Below are 18,046 nucleotides of genomic sequence, written 5' to 3'. Positions count from 1 at the left end.
TATCCTAAACTATATTTCACATGCAATATAATCTAGAACAGGCAGCATCTCTTTTGATTTATAAAGAAAATTGAACTTTTCACCTTAGCAAAAATATACGCATGCAATTTACTATTTCAGGCAAGTAATTGTCAAAATAAAAAAGATGGCATATTTATGCATTAAGAATATTACTTTCAAAATAGCATGTATGCTTTAAATCTTCCAGATATTGCAATGCATGGCAAAAATGAGTAAATATAAATGTTTTAAAAAAAACACCCTGAAAATTGCAAGAATGAGGCTTTTTAAGTGAATCCAGCCCTGGAAAAAAATATTAAGCAGTGGAACTTTAAACCATTAGAATTGCCCCAGTTATACATACTCCAAAGATCTCCAAAATTAAATAAATATAGCACTTGATCTCAGTTATATTTTGATGGCCAAAGTTCCCTGGTTTGTTTATTTCATGGCATCATTTTAAGGGTGTAATTCACCTTGATAAATACATGGATGCACCACAGGATTTTCATCTAAATGAAATAAAATAAAATAAAAATCATTTATCAGAAGCTTTCTTGAAACTACAAGGAGACAAATAATTTCCAACTTATTCAGCTGAGTTTAAATCATTCTTGTAATAGACTCAATGAATAGCTGTGAAGCACAAAAGAAAATCTGACAGATAGCTCTGTAATATGCTACCACTGAAGTTCAAAATGAATTCCCAACCAGTATGAAGAAAGGGGAGAAAACAGCTTTACAAAATAGCTCAGCAAAGTATTACTCTATGGCATTACATTGTTAATAAAATTTCTTTATCTGAAACTATAATTTAATATTCATGTATCTAATGTACAAGTGACAAAGTAATGTACTCTAAAATTAGAGCGTAAGCAGCAAAATACTGTAAACAATACGAGAAAAAGCACAACCCAAACATTGTTTAGTAATTCAAAATATGCAACTTTTAACTGGGAAATTATTTTAGTTGTTGATGTTGATTGACACATAGATGTAATTATAGCCTGAAAAAAATATATTAAAGTGGACATTGCTTTTTGTTGTTGTTACTGTTGTGGAAGGAGTCTTGTGTATATACATAAAGTTCAAGCATATACTACTGCAGTCTTGCTTACTGATTAATTGGTATAAATGCCTGACATTTATAATTGAAGTCTACTTATTGATTTGTCTTTTGGTCAACTAAAATGCATTTTTTTCAATATTTTGATGCATAACAGTGAAAAAATGCACTTAATCTAAAATTACAATTGAATATTAGACTGCAGGTCTCTTCTCCAAATATTAGCGGCCTATGAAAGTGTGCATTATCCTGAAATAAAAAAGTTATGTGCATACTAAATAAAACAGAGCAACTACATACTGAACAAACAGTGAATCGTAACAAAATCAACATGCACTAACTCTACTTTTATGCAAAATTAATATCTTTCAGAAAACTGCATCCAACCTTGGCCTTGCGCAAAGGTATACATTTTGTTCCTTCATCACACATGGATTTGTGTATTCAAATCCCAGTTTTTTTTAGCCCATTGTCACAAAATGTGCTGCTCCGCTGCTATAAACTTTGGCTGCCCTCAGGCTCCCAAAGAATCTGTTTTTTACAGTCAGCTTTAAATGTGGTTGTAGCGATCCCTCATACAAGTCCTATTCTTCATTCCTTATTCATCATCTTCTACTTCCTGTGGTAAAATGGGTGTTTCTTCCTTTAAACAAGCACTAAAAAAGTTGAGAATTGTGCTATAAAGGTGATATTTACTCTTCTCTGATGTAATGTAATGACCTTCATCTGGATAGATCTAGAGTAGGAAAAATAGAAATAAATAGACTTTAAAAACCAGTTGACAAGTTTTCAAATGCATTTGTATTATCACAGAACAAATGCCTCAGACAATTATTGTGGTTTCACTGAAAACAACTAAATTTCAAAAGTGAATATATTTATTTTATAATTTAAACCAAATGTTTAATTTTCCCAAGGGGCTATGTGAGAAATGGGACTATTACGGAGGGCTGAACCAATGTACCTGATTTTATGTCCTCAAACTCATCACCTGAACTCCTTAGTTGCTCTAGGCAAGGGACGAGTGCTCTGCAGATGCAGAAAATGATTTCTCTTCTCACCTTTCCATGGCCATTAGTCAAATGAAGGCGCGCAAGGTGACTGTGCAGAACCAGACCACACTCAGCTTCTTCTCCCACCCCCATGGCACACTTACTTACACTTGATTTCTAATTTCCGGTTAATCCCATGTGGACTGGAGAGGGATAGGCAAAGGGATGGATGTGGTCTCAGGGCTGTAAAATGCCCAGATCTGATTTAAACCATCATTTTACAGCCTGCACAAAACATTTCTAGCTTTTAAGATTTTAAAAATGTTTTTGTTTAAAATGGCAACCTTTATTTACATTTTCAAGATTTAAGGGAAAGTTTGTTTCAAACATTGGTAAAAACAACAACAACTGTACTCCTTATGTTGTAATCCATGGAAAAACACCACTTGTGTCTCTAAATATTAAAAACAGGATGCCAAATAATTAAAATTTTCAAACACCAATGGGTCTTCAATTGATTTCAGGAAAATCTGATTTTTAACAAATGTACAATTCTACTGCTGGATCTGTGGCAAATGTAGAGGTTTTGTAGGTAATAGACAGCTACTTTATATTGCTTTCATTGTTCAGTTTAACATTTTTGCCTCTATGTATTACATCCATCTTCATAAGCAGAAGTCCATTAATAAAATAGACATTTCTCGTTATATGTCTTAGATCTGTCTTGGAAAATATTTTGATGAAAAATATACAGTATTAATGCTATGAAGGCAAAGATTTCAAGTTTAAAAAGAATGGTTATTTCAATATTAATTGTGGTAAAAGCTAAATATTATATATTTTATAATTTATATTCTGCTCTTACTATTGCTTAAATTATTATTATTTCTTTATCTTTTATTGGATCTATTTTGAGTAAAATAATTCTCAAAGATATTTAAGTTATAGATAGCTAGGAATATATAGCCAGGCTTTCTAGACAAAGATGCATTTTAAATACATGCAACAAAGAGCATAAGAAACCTGAACCTAAAAAGATGCATAAGCTATGACATTCCTAAATATTACATACCTGCATAGTATAATTCACTCCGGCTTTTATTAGATGTTTAATTAATTCTGCTGAGTGCTGAAAATGGACTTTAGCTGTGGGACAACAACATCCAAGTGTAAGTGAAAGGCATTATTAATACCAAACAGTTTCTACAGATTAGCTCAACATAATCAAGATTTTAGTGAAAATGTTTTTTCTGTTTAAGTATAAGATCATACTCTTTCCTAAAAATTTTACATTTTTTTATTTTATAAGAAAAATATAGCAGAGTGACTATAAATACTGTACATCTCATAACTCATTTCTTCTCACTTACATTGTGTATCTCTTTGGGGAGTTTAGTTAACTGAAAACTCAGTTAATGGATTTGTGAGGTACTTTAGACAATCTGCAATGCAATCCTGTCCATTTTTGTTGTGAACTAAAACCCTCTAAATTCAACAGGATTTATTCCCAAACTGCAAGTAAGATAGCTGTATTTCAATCATATTGCTATTCTGGTATCATGTGTATAAAACATTCTGAAGAATATTGTATACCAGAACTATTATTTCTTAAATGTTGGTAAGGCTCGGAACATTGTTGAGTGTGTAAATCCTGACCTAAATAACTACAATAAATATAAGTTGGTTCTGAATCCTGAAGTGTAAACTAATTATTAAACTAATCTTCCCTTTTGTTGTACTGTTATCACATTTCTACCACCTTCTGAAATGTTCTTTTGGAAATACTATGAGACATTGTAAACATGTACTTTACAATGAATCAGAGAGTGGTTGTCCAACCTTTTGACCTGCCTGGCTGTGTTGAGTGGCTTGGGCCACATATAAAATATGCAATACAGTTAATGTGTATCAATAACAAACTTCCTCTATTTTTAATATTTTTATTATCATGTGGACCTGAACATCAGGTCCAGTTGGACATGCAGGATATAGAGGAAGGCAGAAACTGCATTTAATAGCCCATGTCAGATAAAGTGATTTTAGTTTTCTTTAAGTGTATATTTTAAATATGGTTTTGATCTAATGAACTTCAGTTTAATGAATGAGCCATAGTGGCGCAGTGGTTAGAATGCAGTACTGCAGGCTACCTCTGCTGACTGCTGGCTGACTACAATTTGGCAATTCAAATTGCACCAGGCTCAAGGTTAACTCAGCCTTCCATCCTTCTGAGGTGGGTAAAATGTGGACCCAGATTTTTGGGGGCAATAGGCTGGCTCTGTAAACCACTTAGAGAGGGCTGTAAAGCACTGTAAAGCAGTGTAAGTCTAAGTGCTATTGCTAATGCTAATGAATTCATTTCCAAGAATGTCTAGTTCTGTTTGAAAGGGGTTTTAGCTACTCATTAGAAGCATATAGAAACATACAAAATGTATCACACAGGAATGAGTAAGAGGCAATATAGCTATACCAGGCCCAGTATTGATATTATTTTAATTATTTTGTATCTAAATGATGACAGAAAGGGAAATTCTTGGAGGTTGGAAGCAAGGTGGGGATGAGCTTCAAGTTTGACCAAGAAGGACAATAGGAGGCCATCGCCCAAGCCAGAGCTTGAGCAGGATAAGATCTCAGTCTTTACACATGCAGAAATATCAAATATTTTCCCAGTCCCATTTTTCCCTACTGCTCATTATCTTCTCTCATCTCCAGAGCACAAGCTGCTGCTGCTGGAAAAAAATGGGGATAAAAAACTGTCCCTTTTACTTTTCATGCGGTGACAAGATTTTTTAATGCCTGAAGATAGTTGTAGTAATGGAAAGTATCTATTAGTATAATCCACAGCTTTGCTTAACATTTAATCTGAATGTCAGGTAATGTATTTAATAAAACTGAAATACTTCCTGTATGCTGAAAGTTCAGAGATGGCTACAGCTGAATGGTAAAGAAAGCATGTATTTAGCATGAAAATGATGAATTTAGAAAATTCAGAATCAAAGACTGACTTCCTTCCTTCCTTCCTTTTTAATTTGTAATTTCCAATTTCCCTCTTAGGGAAGTAGTTTGAGAAACTAATATATCTTTGTGAAAACTTCCTCAGTAAAATGCAGCGGATATATATGTCTCATCTATCCTCTATGATATTAGGGAAAAATATTGTGAATTTTTGTTTTGTTTCACAACTATGGACTTCTATAAATGAAAAACTCTGGATAGGCTGCTATTTTCTACATTGATGCTATATTCAACAATTTCCAAATGTATTGTACACTTTTCAACTCTCCTGCCTGGAATGCCTAACCACTTGTTTATTTTGGGTAGTACCTGGTACCTACCTGGTAAAGCAGCCACATTGGCCACAAAGAAAAAAAAAATCTAATATGCAGAAATGCAGAAAAGCTCACTTCAAAGTTACAGCCAGGTAGCCTCATCAAATGCCTGGGAAGAATCTTATCCATTCATATATTTTTTGAATTTCTTATACTAAGCATTACATTTCATCCACTTCACATACTGTGTTTCTGTTGCAATCTCCCCTTATGAAGAAAGAATGCCTGAAGCATTAATACAGAGAAAACATATAGAAGTGGGAGTCAATGATCCTTGGATGACTCCCTGCCACAGAATTCATGTGTCAGATATGGAAAGCTCAATTTTACCATAGGTCTGTGAAGCAGGCCTGTAATGGGCACACAAGCTGCAAAAGATAATGAATATGATCACAAAGCTAGGCAGCCCAAAGGATAAGAGCAAAGAGAGGAAACAGTAACATAGAGGTGAGGTGCAAAGATTTATTTTATAAACAGTCTCACAGGGCTGAATGGAAGCCGTGAAGAAAAAATAACCTATCTTAATTAGAAATTTCAGTAATCTAACTATAAATGTATCAAGAAGGTCAATTTGGTACTACAAATTGTATATCTTTGTTCCATCTTACAGAATTTGCCAGTGGCAGAATGGAAATAATTTAAGTGATTATTAAATTTTGATGTTCAACAGTTATTAATGTAAGTTGCCTGCTAACAAAGGCACTGCATTTCATAAAATTTAAACAAATTGGTCCCTACAGCTACGAAGGGTTATAAAAGACTAGTGTCACTTGTTTGGATAGGAAACTGTCAATAGAGTCTCACAATGGGATCTCTAAGGGCAGACAAAAACAAGCCTTATAAAGCTCCCATGTGCTTCATGCTTATCCTTCACTGAACTTCTGCAGAAGACAAACAGCAACTAGGAAAGTGCTTTCGTGTAAATACTCACTATCCGCTGTCCCTTGGATGATTAACAAATTTCCTTCCTTAAAGCCATGAATATTGTGCAATACGCTGGATGCCTTTTGGAAAGGAGAAAACATGCACATCTGTGATTGATTTGCATTTCAAATACCTCCGGCATCCCATCCAGAACCACAGTATCTCTTACTCACTTGGTAAGCATTTTCTTCCTTAGATGGATTGCCCAGGTATCTTTCTGAAAAGGCAGATGCTGTACATAGGAAATAGGAAAACTTAATAGCTATTAAATTACTTTTGGAGGAATGTACTAATATGTATGGCCGATTATATTTAAGCACTGCTAGGGAACCCAGTGGAGATGAGATGCAGACTATCCTCAGCAGAAAACAAAATCTCCCGGCTCATCAGCCAGCATGATCCCATTTGAAGCCTCCTGAATGACATCCATCCCATCAGCAGGCAAAGCGGGGAGCAACATGCAGACATCTTGATTACTTCTGGCTCTGAGGCATCTGTTATGGGGCAGCCAGTGCTATGTGATGTGGAAAAGTGGAAAAGCACTAAGGGCACCACCTGTTTTAAATGCAGATTTATTTATATATGCTAAACCTGATTGTGTTTTTTTTTTTAAAAAGTAGGTGCCTTCTGAGCAAACTGCCTGCATTCATAATATTATATAAGTGTCTCAGCTGCAATAAAGAAAGGGAAAACGAGCTACCTGTGGAACAAACTGAATGATACAACCCACTCACCATACAGTCGCATGTCTGTAATTGGTGCAATCACAGCTCCACACTTGAAAAGTTTTTCGTTGGACTTCAGAATCATTGATGCAAGGTAACCTCCATAACCCTAGGAAACAACTGATGTGAGTTATAATGTGCTCATTATTGCCTTGATGAGACTATTCTTTCTTATGTATGCCCCCATTTTTATATTTATTTCTTTTGTTTTCCTTATGCTTCTGTAGCCATAAATCAAAAGTTATTTCTTTAAAAAAATGGCAGAGGATGCTTTGCTTCAGCATACAGTTTGAAGAAGGTCCAATAATACCCCACATGTTACTGAAATGCTTGTACGCCATTATTAAACATACACAAGATGAATTACTGTAACTCTTTAATCATTTTCATTAATGTAGAGTACTACAAAGCTGCTGTTGATCAATCATGTTTATTTATTTTATGCAATCAAAAGTGGCCATGCAATCCTGAGTTTAATTCCAAAACTTTGTACCAGTGAGAAAAATAAACTTTCTTTCAGCAGTCTACTGGACAGGAAGGAAGAAACCAGAAAGTGAAAATGAAAAAAAAATCCATTGGAAAAAGTTTTCCTCCTTCGCAGTATTAATATATCATCACAGATATGAGTGCTACTGATTCAGTAATCACATGCTCTTGTTTTTAATTCAAAGAACTATGATACTACTGGATTGCTAAAGTTGCACATTGATATTCAGAGCAGAATTTGCTAATTCAACCTTAAATATGACTAGGACTATCAATTTAACTAGGGACAGAAACATTTTTGTCTGACTCAGAACATTTCAGACTGAGTGAAGGGGGCAGTTCAAACACATATGGGAATGCTCCTCTGTTTGTTAAAATGATACTCATAGAAAATGAGCATATACTTAAAAGTTATAGATCCTTTTTACTTACTTACACCATTTTCAGAGCAAAAACCTTTAAACAAATAATACAGTTATCTATATTGATGTAAATACAGAATGTTCCAAGATTGCTATAATATAAATGTTTATATTATATAAATATTTCTGAACAGGCAATGTGATTTCAAGAAAGTAAACCATTAGTTTCCCATTAGCAAATCAGTTGTGATAATCATATATATAAATATAAAATAAACATCAAGTTTCCCAATTCTAGGATCTGTCTAAAATGTAAAATGTATTTTCTTTTATTTTAAAGAATTAGTGTTTTGTAAAATACCTAACATTGTATATTTCATATATTAATTCATAGCTGAATATTTTATATAATGTATACTTTCATTTTTTGTAGTTTTTCAACTATAGATGTTCAGTTAAGTATAAGCATGGGACAGATTTAATAATTGTTATATTTACAATAAATTTATTAATATGAATAAATTATAAAAGAAATTATAAATAACATTTTAAAATTGATGGCTATGCCAGAAGTGGGTTTCTCAGAAAATAGATGTCATCTTATTTCTTCTTCCATTTCTGCTAAAAATAATAGTAGTTGTAACAGTAATTGTGTGAGATAGAATTGGAGAAGTGTTTTTATTTGTTTGTTTATTTATTCATTTAAATTTATATGCTGCTCATCTCACTGAAAGAACAATTCTTCCTTCCTCACTCTAAGTTACCTGTATTAAATTAAATTAAATTCAGTTAAATATTTAGTGCATTTTAGAGCAAGGATTAGCAATTGAGAAAAATGCATTAGATTACTATGGACATCTATGATTCTAACTACATTATTCATGTCACACTTCTAATACAGTTATTTTATATATGCGTCTTCTTTCCGTATAATACAGAGTTACGGCCAACTGATTAAAAAGGATTATTTCTACGGATACATTAAAGACAACTGCAATAAACCTTCTACTGAGTCTTTGTAACATCTTGCCTGATAAAGAGTTTTGGACAAAATCTTGGATTCTGTTTTATATCATGTTGATCTTAAAAAAGTATTACTTCCCTATGGATTTTGGAATTTTCCCAAGGAACAGCAATAAGACTTAGTGTTGAATATGTACTGTAAAGAATATATTCAATACTAAGGCATGTCTTAATTGGAATTGTCACACATTTGGAAATGTACTCCAAACTATTAATAATAACTGAAGATTACTGCTGAATATTGGAATTAACATATATCTATCTACCTATATCTATATCTATATTTATATCAAATTGAATGGTATGACTTCCTTTGTGCCTGGGCTGGGAGGAGAGGCTGGTGACAGGTGGGAGGTGAAGAAGGAACAAGAACAGAGTTACATTCATTGTATGAATTGTAAATAAGGACATAAAGAGTAGATGAGTTCAAATTTTTCTCCCACTTACAACTGAAAGAAGCAAACATCAGCATCTGAAAACTTAGTGGTGAAGGTTGAGAAACAGATACACTGACATGGCAGTAAAAATATTTTTGCTAATGGTGAAACCATTTGTCTGACTCATCTATTTATGCCAGAGGCAACAGAACACAACAAGTGAGAGACTAACTATGCGCAGATGGTAGAAAAAGGGGGTTACTTAGAGCACATTGGACTGTAAGTGACTATGAATGTAAAATATGGATTTAATAGGTCATTTAATAGCAAACTACTGCTACATTTTTTCCAAACCATTAATTTTGTGCAAGAATATCAAAGCAAATGTAATTGCACAAATCCTCTGTATTAGGGCTATAAAAGTGTGATTCTGGGTGCACACAGGTACACATAGAACCCATGTGGGGAGCCCTTAAGCACCTCAATTCTAACAATTGTTTGTGGAGATCCTGGCTGATCCTGGGAAAAGGTGCACCAACTTTAAGGTAACCCCGAGAAGTGCTACCTATGAATATGTACACAATCCAAACTGCATTTGCTCTTTGAATCTGTGCTGGATACCAGGAGTTATATATTGTGGGCTTCTATGTATTTTTAATACTTGTAAGCATTGTCATCAAAATTTGGCTGGAATATTTTGTTTGTATTCATTTATTTATGATATATGCAGCTGTATGACATGCATATGAATCTGGGTAGCATCACAGCCTAAAAACACAATAAAATATAAAATAATACAAAACAAAGCCTACAAGTAGTTTTTAGTTTAAATGGCAATAGAAACTGGAAACTGCTATTGTTAATGAATGGTTGTAGCCCAAGGACTACCTGTAATAGACAGGGGGAGGGGAACCATCAAAACACACAACTTAACTCCACTGTACCCACCATTAAAGGGAACCCTCTCAACCCATTTAGGTTTAGGCCCAGGGACACAAACAATTTTTCAGAGATTGCTTGGAGGAAGGCAAGGTGAGGGATATACAGGTCTCTGGACAGGTGCCACAATATTGAAGTCCATTTCAATAGTGCTATTTAACTGATGGGATTAGGAAGAGGCAGACACTAAAAAGATGGTTCCTCAGGTAACTAAACCCTCTGCCATGTATGGATTTATAGGTAATAACTAGCATTTTGAATTGCACCAGAAGCCAACTGGAAGCTAATACAACTTTATAGGAGCAGTATTACTAATGGTGCTTGCTTATCTTTGCTCATGCTGCTGCATTCTTAACCAGCATGTTACAATAATCTAATCACAACATGACCATAACATGAGTGACCATGGGGAGAGCCTCTTGATCCAGGAATGGACACAATTGGTACACTAGCTCAACCTGTGCAAAGGCCTTCCGGTACATAACTGCCATCTGCTTGTACACGAGTTCCAAGTACCAATGTTTTTCCAAAAATAAGTCCCTGTCTTCTATTTATTTATTTATTTTGCCATCAAAAAAGGCACCATTTTCGGGGGGATGTCATCCACTAACTCACCTCACTTGCACACATTGCCCCCAGCCTCTTTTTCACTAACAGAGGCCTTCAGGAACTTCTTTGTCCGGCAAGACCAGCAAGGCTTTCCTGAAGGCCTCTGCAATGGATCGATCCAGAGCTCTGTTATCAACTAGAGAGGCCTTTAGGAAAGCCTTGCCGGCAGAAGAAATGGGCTGAGATATTCGAGACCTGGCTGCAACTGTCTGAAGATAAGTAGTAGGGTGGCTTCATTTCCCCATCCTCACCCTAGCTTAATTTTTACCTGTGCACCCTGGAGTGGGTGGGGTCTTAATTAGGGCTTATTTTTTGGGGGTAGGGCTTATATTGGGCACACATGTAAAAATCAAGCTAGGACTTACTTACTGAGTAGGTTGTATTTTTGGGGAAAAACGGTAGGATAGTATGACCCTATTCAGAACTAAAATGGAAACTCCCCAGAACTGGGAGAACCAAATATCCAAAGCCATCTGGTCTTGCTGGGACTGAGTTACATATTAATCTGGAAAGTAGCATTGAATGGCATTAATCAAGGTTTTGCTCTTGGCTCTGTACGGTTGGTAAGAGATACCTTACAGTACAGTGTCAAGATGGAATGGGATTTTGAGAGTTGAGAAGAATAGGTAGGAACTAGAAAGAAACATATACAAATGAAAAGTTCTACATAAGAAAAAAAAAGAATCAATAGTATAAGTTTAGAATTGATGGGACTATATTAAAGAAAAATTCATGTAAAAATTATTTATATATGTTGGTGAAACATAGCTTGAATGAAACCCTCCACACCAAAACAAAAAACAAAATAACACTAAGCCAATTCTAGGTTTTACCAAGACTAGTAGTACAGTATCTCTGTCAAAAGAAGTTGTGATTTCTTTCTAATCCGCATTAGTAAAGTCACAACTAAAACACTGCATGCAATTCAGGGCATTACATTTTAAGAATGACATTAACAAACTGGACCATGTTTAAGGGAGAACAATCAGCAGGATAAAGGGTTTAAAGGGAATTAAACGGGTGTGGGGGAGGAATGATTGAAGGCCTGAAAAAAAAAGCCTGTAACAACACATGATAGTAATCTTCAAATATGTACAAAGTAGGACAGAATTATTCAGAGCAATTTCAAAAGACAAGGCAAGAAACAATTTAATAAATTACAAAGAAATAGACTGGGGCATCTGGAAAATTTGTATATGCTATAAGCTACTCAAGAATAGAACAAACTGACTTGGGAGATGATAGACTCTCTTACTGGAGATGTTTATATAAAAATGGGATGGCCCTCTTTCAGAAATGCTGCACTACCAAATTCTCACACTGGACAGGGAGTTGAACTGGATTATCTCCAAGGTACCTCCTTATCTTCCATTCCATGATTATGGAATTTATTGAGAAAAATTCCTAGGAAATTTACTTTAATTTCCATTATACAAGTCACTGAACAGAGGTCATTCATAAATCCATTAAGTCTTTTGATCTTTTTTCACAAATCTGGGAATTTTGGCATGTGGTATTTATTTTGGCTGTACTTTTCTTTTTTCAATCTAGGCAATTCATTCTTCTTTCAAGATTTGCCAGATGAAATTCAATTCTGACATGACTGAATTTCATCAACATATTAGTGATCCCAAATTCCCCAAACTACTGTCCCAACCTTCATCACAAATATACACTTTTCACCTCCTCTGAAATTATAACAAATAATCTCTTCTTCCCATAATTTATCTACTTTAAAAACAAATCCATTAACCAGTCATTTTAGTTGTGGTGTCAGCAAAAGTTCATTTAAGGATTACCAGAGATAATACATTTATTTTAACTTTGATCAAATAAACTAACTTTAAATTCTGTCCTTTTACTTCTAACAATCTTGATCTTTAGTTTGTTAAAATAATGTCCTAGAATATTATTTCTTTTCCTGTCTTCTTTGTCCCTTCTCTTGAGACTGTTTAAAGCTTTAGCAACTCCCTTTTTAAAGTTCAATATAGAAAAGTTATCCAGGTCACTATCTTGTTGTTTGTATAACCTTTTTAATTATTACAACTTAAGTCAGTTTCTTTTATATGTCCAGTGTAGCATCTTTTCCATTGTAATTCTTGTAGCCTATTGTTTTTAAATCCACTTTTAATGCTATCTTGCAGATAAACCTTGCTCCTCTTCCATTTCATATTTTAAACACCGTCTACCCATTGAGCCAGATACCATTGTTGACATTGTTAATATTATTTTGATCCCATTTCCTTGTCCCTCAAGCTCAAAATGCAATGCGGACAAGACAACTGTGTTGCAGGCTTCTCATGAGGAGTAACTATCTGGAGCAATTATGGACAATCTCAATCTCTTCTGGACAATCTCCAGAAAAATCTGGAGAGTTTCAAAGAGCTGGTTGATTCGTGGCTCTGTGTTCATTGGCTCCACTTTTTTGCAGAGCTGTGTTCAGTCTGTCATTTCTTCTTCCACAAACCCCATTACTTTCTAAAAACAGTTTTTCAGAATCTGACCTTTATAGTAGACAGCAACAACATAAAACACTTTTAAAGTATGCCATAGTTGTTAGTCCAAAAATCTGCTAAGATAGCCAAAACCGAAATAACACTTTCCATCCCTGTCTGGTATTTATTTCCTGATATTTTGAACCAGGATTCTAAAGCAGATTTTGTGCAAATTCAAATGATCAAACTTAATTCATCCAAATAATCAGATTCATTTAAGAAAACTTGAAATTAAAAGCAGAATATCACCAAAATGATTTTTTCCTATAATTTGTTGAAGTTCATTAAATAACTAAGTGGTAAAAGCTGGCTGTGGGGGGCGAGTTATTGGCCCCAACGGAGAGGGTGCGCAACTTGGGTGTCCTCTTGGACGGGCGGCTGTCGTTTGACTATCCTTTGGCGGCCATCTCCAAGAGGGCCTTCCACCAAGTACGCTTGGTGCGCCAGTTGCGCTCCTTCCTTGACCGGGATGCCTTATGCACAGTCACTCACGCCCTTGTCACTTCCCGCTTGGATTATTGCAATGCTCTCTACATGGGGCTGCCCTTGAAGTGCACCCGGAGGCTGCAGCTAGTCCAGAATGCAGCTGCGTGGTTAATAGTTGCTCCCATGTAACACCACTCCTGCGCAGTTTGCACTGGCTCCCTGTGGTCTTTCGGGTGCGCTTTAAGATTTTGGTTACCACCTTTAAAGCGCTCCATGGCTTAGGACCCAGGTACTTACGGGACCGCCTGCTGTTACCTTTTGCCTCCCACCGACCCGTACGCTCACACAGAGAGGGCCTTCTCAGGGTGCCGTCCACCAAACAATGTTGGCTGGCGGCCCCCAGGGGCAGGGCCTTCTCTGTTGGAGCTCCTACGCTTTGGAACGAACTTCCCCCTGGTTTACACCAAGTGTCTGATCTTCGGACTTTTCACCGTGAGCTGAAAAAGCACCTATTTATTCAAGCGGGACTGGCTTAAAATTTTTATTGGGGTTATTTATATTTTAAGATTTTTAAACTGTTTTAAATTTTCGGCCACTTTATAATATGTTCTGTTTTAATCTTTTTTAATGTGTATATAGTGATTTTTACTTGGCTGTACACTGCCCTGAGTCCTTCGGGAGAAGGGCGGTATAAAAATCGAATAAAATAAATAAATAAATAATAAAAGCCTCAGAAATGTGTAGCATTCTATTGATTGCAACATCTTATTCATTTAATAAAATTACCTTTCCAAAGATGCTCAATCTGTTACCATCAATAAATGATTGCTTCAGCAAGTATCTGTAATAGAGAAGGTAACATATTACAAAAAAGGAAAAAAAGAAAAACCACCATGCCTGAGCAATGTTTTTTCTGTATGTAAAGAATATATGTGCTTGTCTATTTGTTTGTCTTCTGCCAATCCACCTACTTCTCTACCTGCTGCACTAGAGTACAAATTCCTTCTTGATTGAATTAGACTGCTAAATTGTCACTATCTTCAAACTGTGAATCCCCTCATATAAGACATTAATCAGATATGGCGTGGAAAGATTTTAAAAAATAAAATATTAAATAGCTATTTTGACCCTAGGTAATAGCAACAGCTATCTCAGCATGGGATTCGATTAAAAATATAATAATCCATAAAGTATTGTAGTACACTGGCCTCGTTTATATGTTTTATTAAGCTAGAATTGAGTAGCATAAGCAGCATTCACTGTTTGAATCTGCTTAGGTCTTCCCCTGTAGCAAACACAAGCAGCTTTTTTGATCTTAGTATTCTCCTGGTGAATTCAACACTCATAATCCCTTGGGACAAAGAACAAGATTACTTGGTAAATTAATCTGACTTTTTTTTTCAACACTGCAAATGGTACACTCCCTTCACAACATCTGAAGGCAGGAAGTTACTTTAAAGATCAAACCTGCTAAATGCTTTGCATATATTCTGTCCTCCAAGCAATGTCTTGGAATTAAGAAGGCATAGTAAGAGACTACTTAATATTCAGCTGGCTATGATAAATCCAAAAATTAAGTTTGACAAGAAGATGAAGAGAGTGCCTATAGTGCAGAAATGTTTAACCAGTTTTTAAATCACATGCAATTATTCAATTCCTCAATATATCTATATATTGAAAACAGGATCAGGTCTAATACACATATTTAAAAAAAAAAAATTTTGTTGCAAAATTTGTCAAAGGACAGCAATCAAAACTAACAATAAATCATTTTAGGGCACTAAAATCATGTGCATTTAGTTAATCATGTGCAGCAGGACCAACATTATATGGCTGATAAATAGGCCATCTATTCATTATATCTATAGGATTTAGAAATAGTTTATTGTATTTCAATAATATACAACATCTGGAATGTATTCCATATCATGCAATACTTTTCTAGTAAAAATGTCAATTAGTGACTGTAGACTAGTTAGACTAAATCTAAAAGGAGATCTGATGCTTTACTGCACTTTATTGCTCTTATTTATTGCACAAATTCCATTAACCCAATATGGCAGAGATATAAAACACAAAGCTTTTCTATCTGTCATATCAAAAGAAAGAATTTTTAAAAATGGATTAAAATTTTGCACATACGTACTCTACGGCTGCTATCTGGTCCTTCACTTCCACTGATCCTAGTGAACGGTGAACCTCTTGCAAAATCTTGAGTCCTTGAAATCCACTCCCTCTTCCATCAAACTGAGCTATGATGACATTATCAGAGTTGACAAGCACAGAATCCCAATCAATGTGAAACTTATCTGTAACCAACTGACTGCCTGGAACTTCATCACTGTAAATGCCAAAATACCAGAGACAAAGAAAATTGATAATACAAGATATTTTCAAATTCCTTAATAATTTTTGTAGTCTGAATTATGGAGAAATAATTACATAATCCTTCTAAAATACTATTTATTTCACAGCATCACATTAACCACTGCTTATCCCTTATGGGAGCAGTGAAGAAAAAAAGTTTTTAAACTATACAGAAACAAATGGTTGAGGTTTAACATGGCATTAACTAATCTTACAGCTGGAAAATTATAAAACTTTTTTTTTATTTGTCTTGTCTTTGGTGCTTTGAACAAAGCTCACAAGACTTGAGTCAAAGACCAAGGAATTTAACCTTCAAGCAAACATGACTTTACCTACCTTATAGTAGAAAGGGAATTAATGCAAAAAAATTGGAATAAAATTGGACTGGATAAAAATAAAAACATTGGAAATAACATCCAGAGAAGATTCATAACTGGGGAATGTTGGGGGAAAATAAAATGGATAGTAATCTTAATGAAGTTAATTAATACCTCATTATCCAATCTGGGTGAGTCACTGGACCCAGAGGTGGTGACCGACCCAGAGTAGACCTTGCAACTTTATCCTGGGACACATAGATTTACCTTCATTCTTAATTAATACCATTTATCCAGGGGTGATATTCACTTACCTTTGCTACTGGTTCGCAAAATTGAAGGAGCATGCACAGAGCATAAAAAACAGGACGTGATGACGTCCAGGCAGGTGGGTGGAGCCTCCTGCAAACGCCACTACCAGTTCGCCCAAACTTGATAGAACTGGCTGAATACCACCACTGCATTTATGCCCTATGATGTTTTCAGATAAGTTACCGTTTGTTTTATACTAGCACATGGATGGTCAAGCAAGCAAAGAAAAAGAAGTCTGCTCATAATCTACTTAGGATGGCACATTGCTTAGTAAACCAGTTGTGTATGTTTTCAGAAGTACTGCATATGTGATGTAAAATCTGCATTGGGCTAAGTATTAATGATGTATGCAATTCCCTTGCTGGATCCTGATATCTGATACATGTGCATGATATATGCATAATCATTGCATAGTATCTTCTGTACAAGATTCATAGTCTACAGGCAACGCCTCAAGATTCTTCAAATATTCTATAGCTCTCTCACACAAAGTGATCCTTAAATTTTGTTCATCATGCAAGACTAAATTGAGTCAGAGGATTTCAGAGAGGAAGAGACTTAAAATGGAGACAAAATTAGCACAAATGTATTATTTTCCTTTAGAAAGGCTCAATGCTAAATTGTTGGGGTTCAAATTAATATTTTTAAATGAACATCTGAGTTTAAAGATTTGTAGTATTTAATATTCAGGGACACATGTATTTAATTTTGTAGATGGGAATGATGTTCAGGTTTTTTTTTCAACACTGTCGTTAACAGCATTTCCTTCTTCACCCAAAGACAATGAAACATCAGTTTTGAGAAAGCAGATTTATTATTTTTCTCTGAACAATAAATATCAGAGCAGCAGAGAAATCTAAGAAATAAAAGCATAAAATAACTCATTCCAGTAGAATTAAAATAAATGTTAAATTCCTTGTGCATTATAAGGACATTTCCTGTAAGGCATGGCTGTCAAACTTGATCACGTCACGTGATGCATCATGACGTATCATGACATTTTTTGTCTTTGAGGAGCTGGGGTGGGTGTGGCCTGCACAAGATGCATCAGTTTGACAACCCTGCTGTAAGGAAAGTATCTATGAAAACAGTGGATGGAAGCACGAAGAGAAATAAAGATTGAGGTTGATAAATATAAAGCAACCCCCTTTCAACTACTATTATTTGGGGACATTTTGAACTGCTATGATTAGTGGACATAATTTGTCAGCTCTCCTTGTCATTTACAAGACAAATGCAGATAGTCCTCAATTTACAACAGTTCATTTAGTGATTGTTTCAAAGTTACAACAGAAAAAAG

The 18,046-nt window shown here is 35.0% G+C and overlaps 1 protein-coding gene across 5 annotated transcripts in view; it reads right to left on the bottom strand.

Annotated features, from left to right (window-relative positions):
- Window positions 1–916: 916 nt before the first annotated feature.
- The window catches only part of DPP10 (dipeptidyl peptidase like 10), a 205,679-nt gene continuing 188,549 nt past the window's right edge, over window positions 917–18,046 (bottom strand). For all 5 annotated transcript variants that reach the window (XM_058194384.1, XM_058194393.1, XM_058194401.1 and 2 more), the window contains 7 exons: window positions 15,897–16,091; window positions 14,537–14,591; window positions 7,043–7,142; window positions 6,482–6,540; window positions 6,316–6,388; window positions 3,131–3,204; window positions 917–1,802 (listed from right to left, as the gene is read on the bottom strand). In XM_058194384.1, coding sequence (XP_058050367.1) covers window positions 1,665–1,802; window positions 3,131–3,204; window positions 6,316–6,388; window positions 6,482–6,540; window positions 7,043–7,142; window positions 14,537–14,591; window positions 15,897–16,091 — 694 coding nt within the window. In that variant the 3' untranslated portion in view covers window positions 917–1,664. The remainder of the gene's footprint in view (window positions 1,803–3,130; window positions 3,205–6,315; window positions 6,389–6,481; window positions 6,541–7,042; window positions 7,143–14,536; window positions 14,592–15,896; window positions 16,092–18,046) is intronic.

The sequence above is a fragment of the Ahaetulla prasina genome, chromosome 1 (assembly GCF_028640845.1).
Source record: "Ahaetulla prasina isolate Xishuangbanna chromosome 1, ASM2864084v1, whole genome shotgun sequence".
Classification (NCBI taxonomy): Eukaryota; Metazoa; Chordata; class Lepidosauria; order Squamata; family Colubridae; genus Ahaetulla; species Ahaetulla prasina.
Note: the sequence above shows the minus strand (reverse complement) of the source record. Positions and strands in the feature narration are given on the sequence as shown.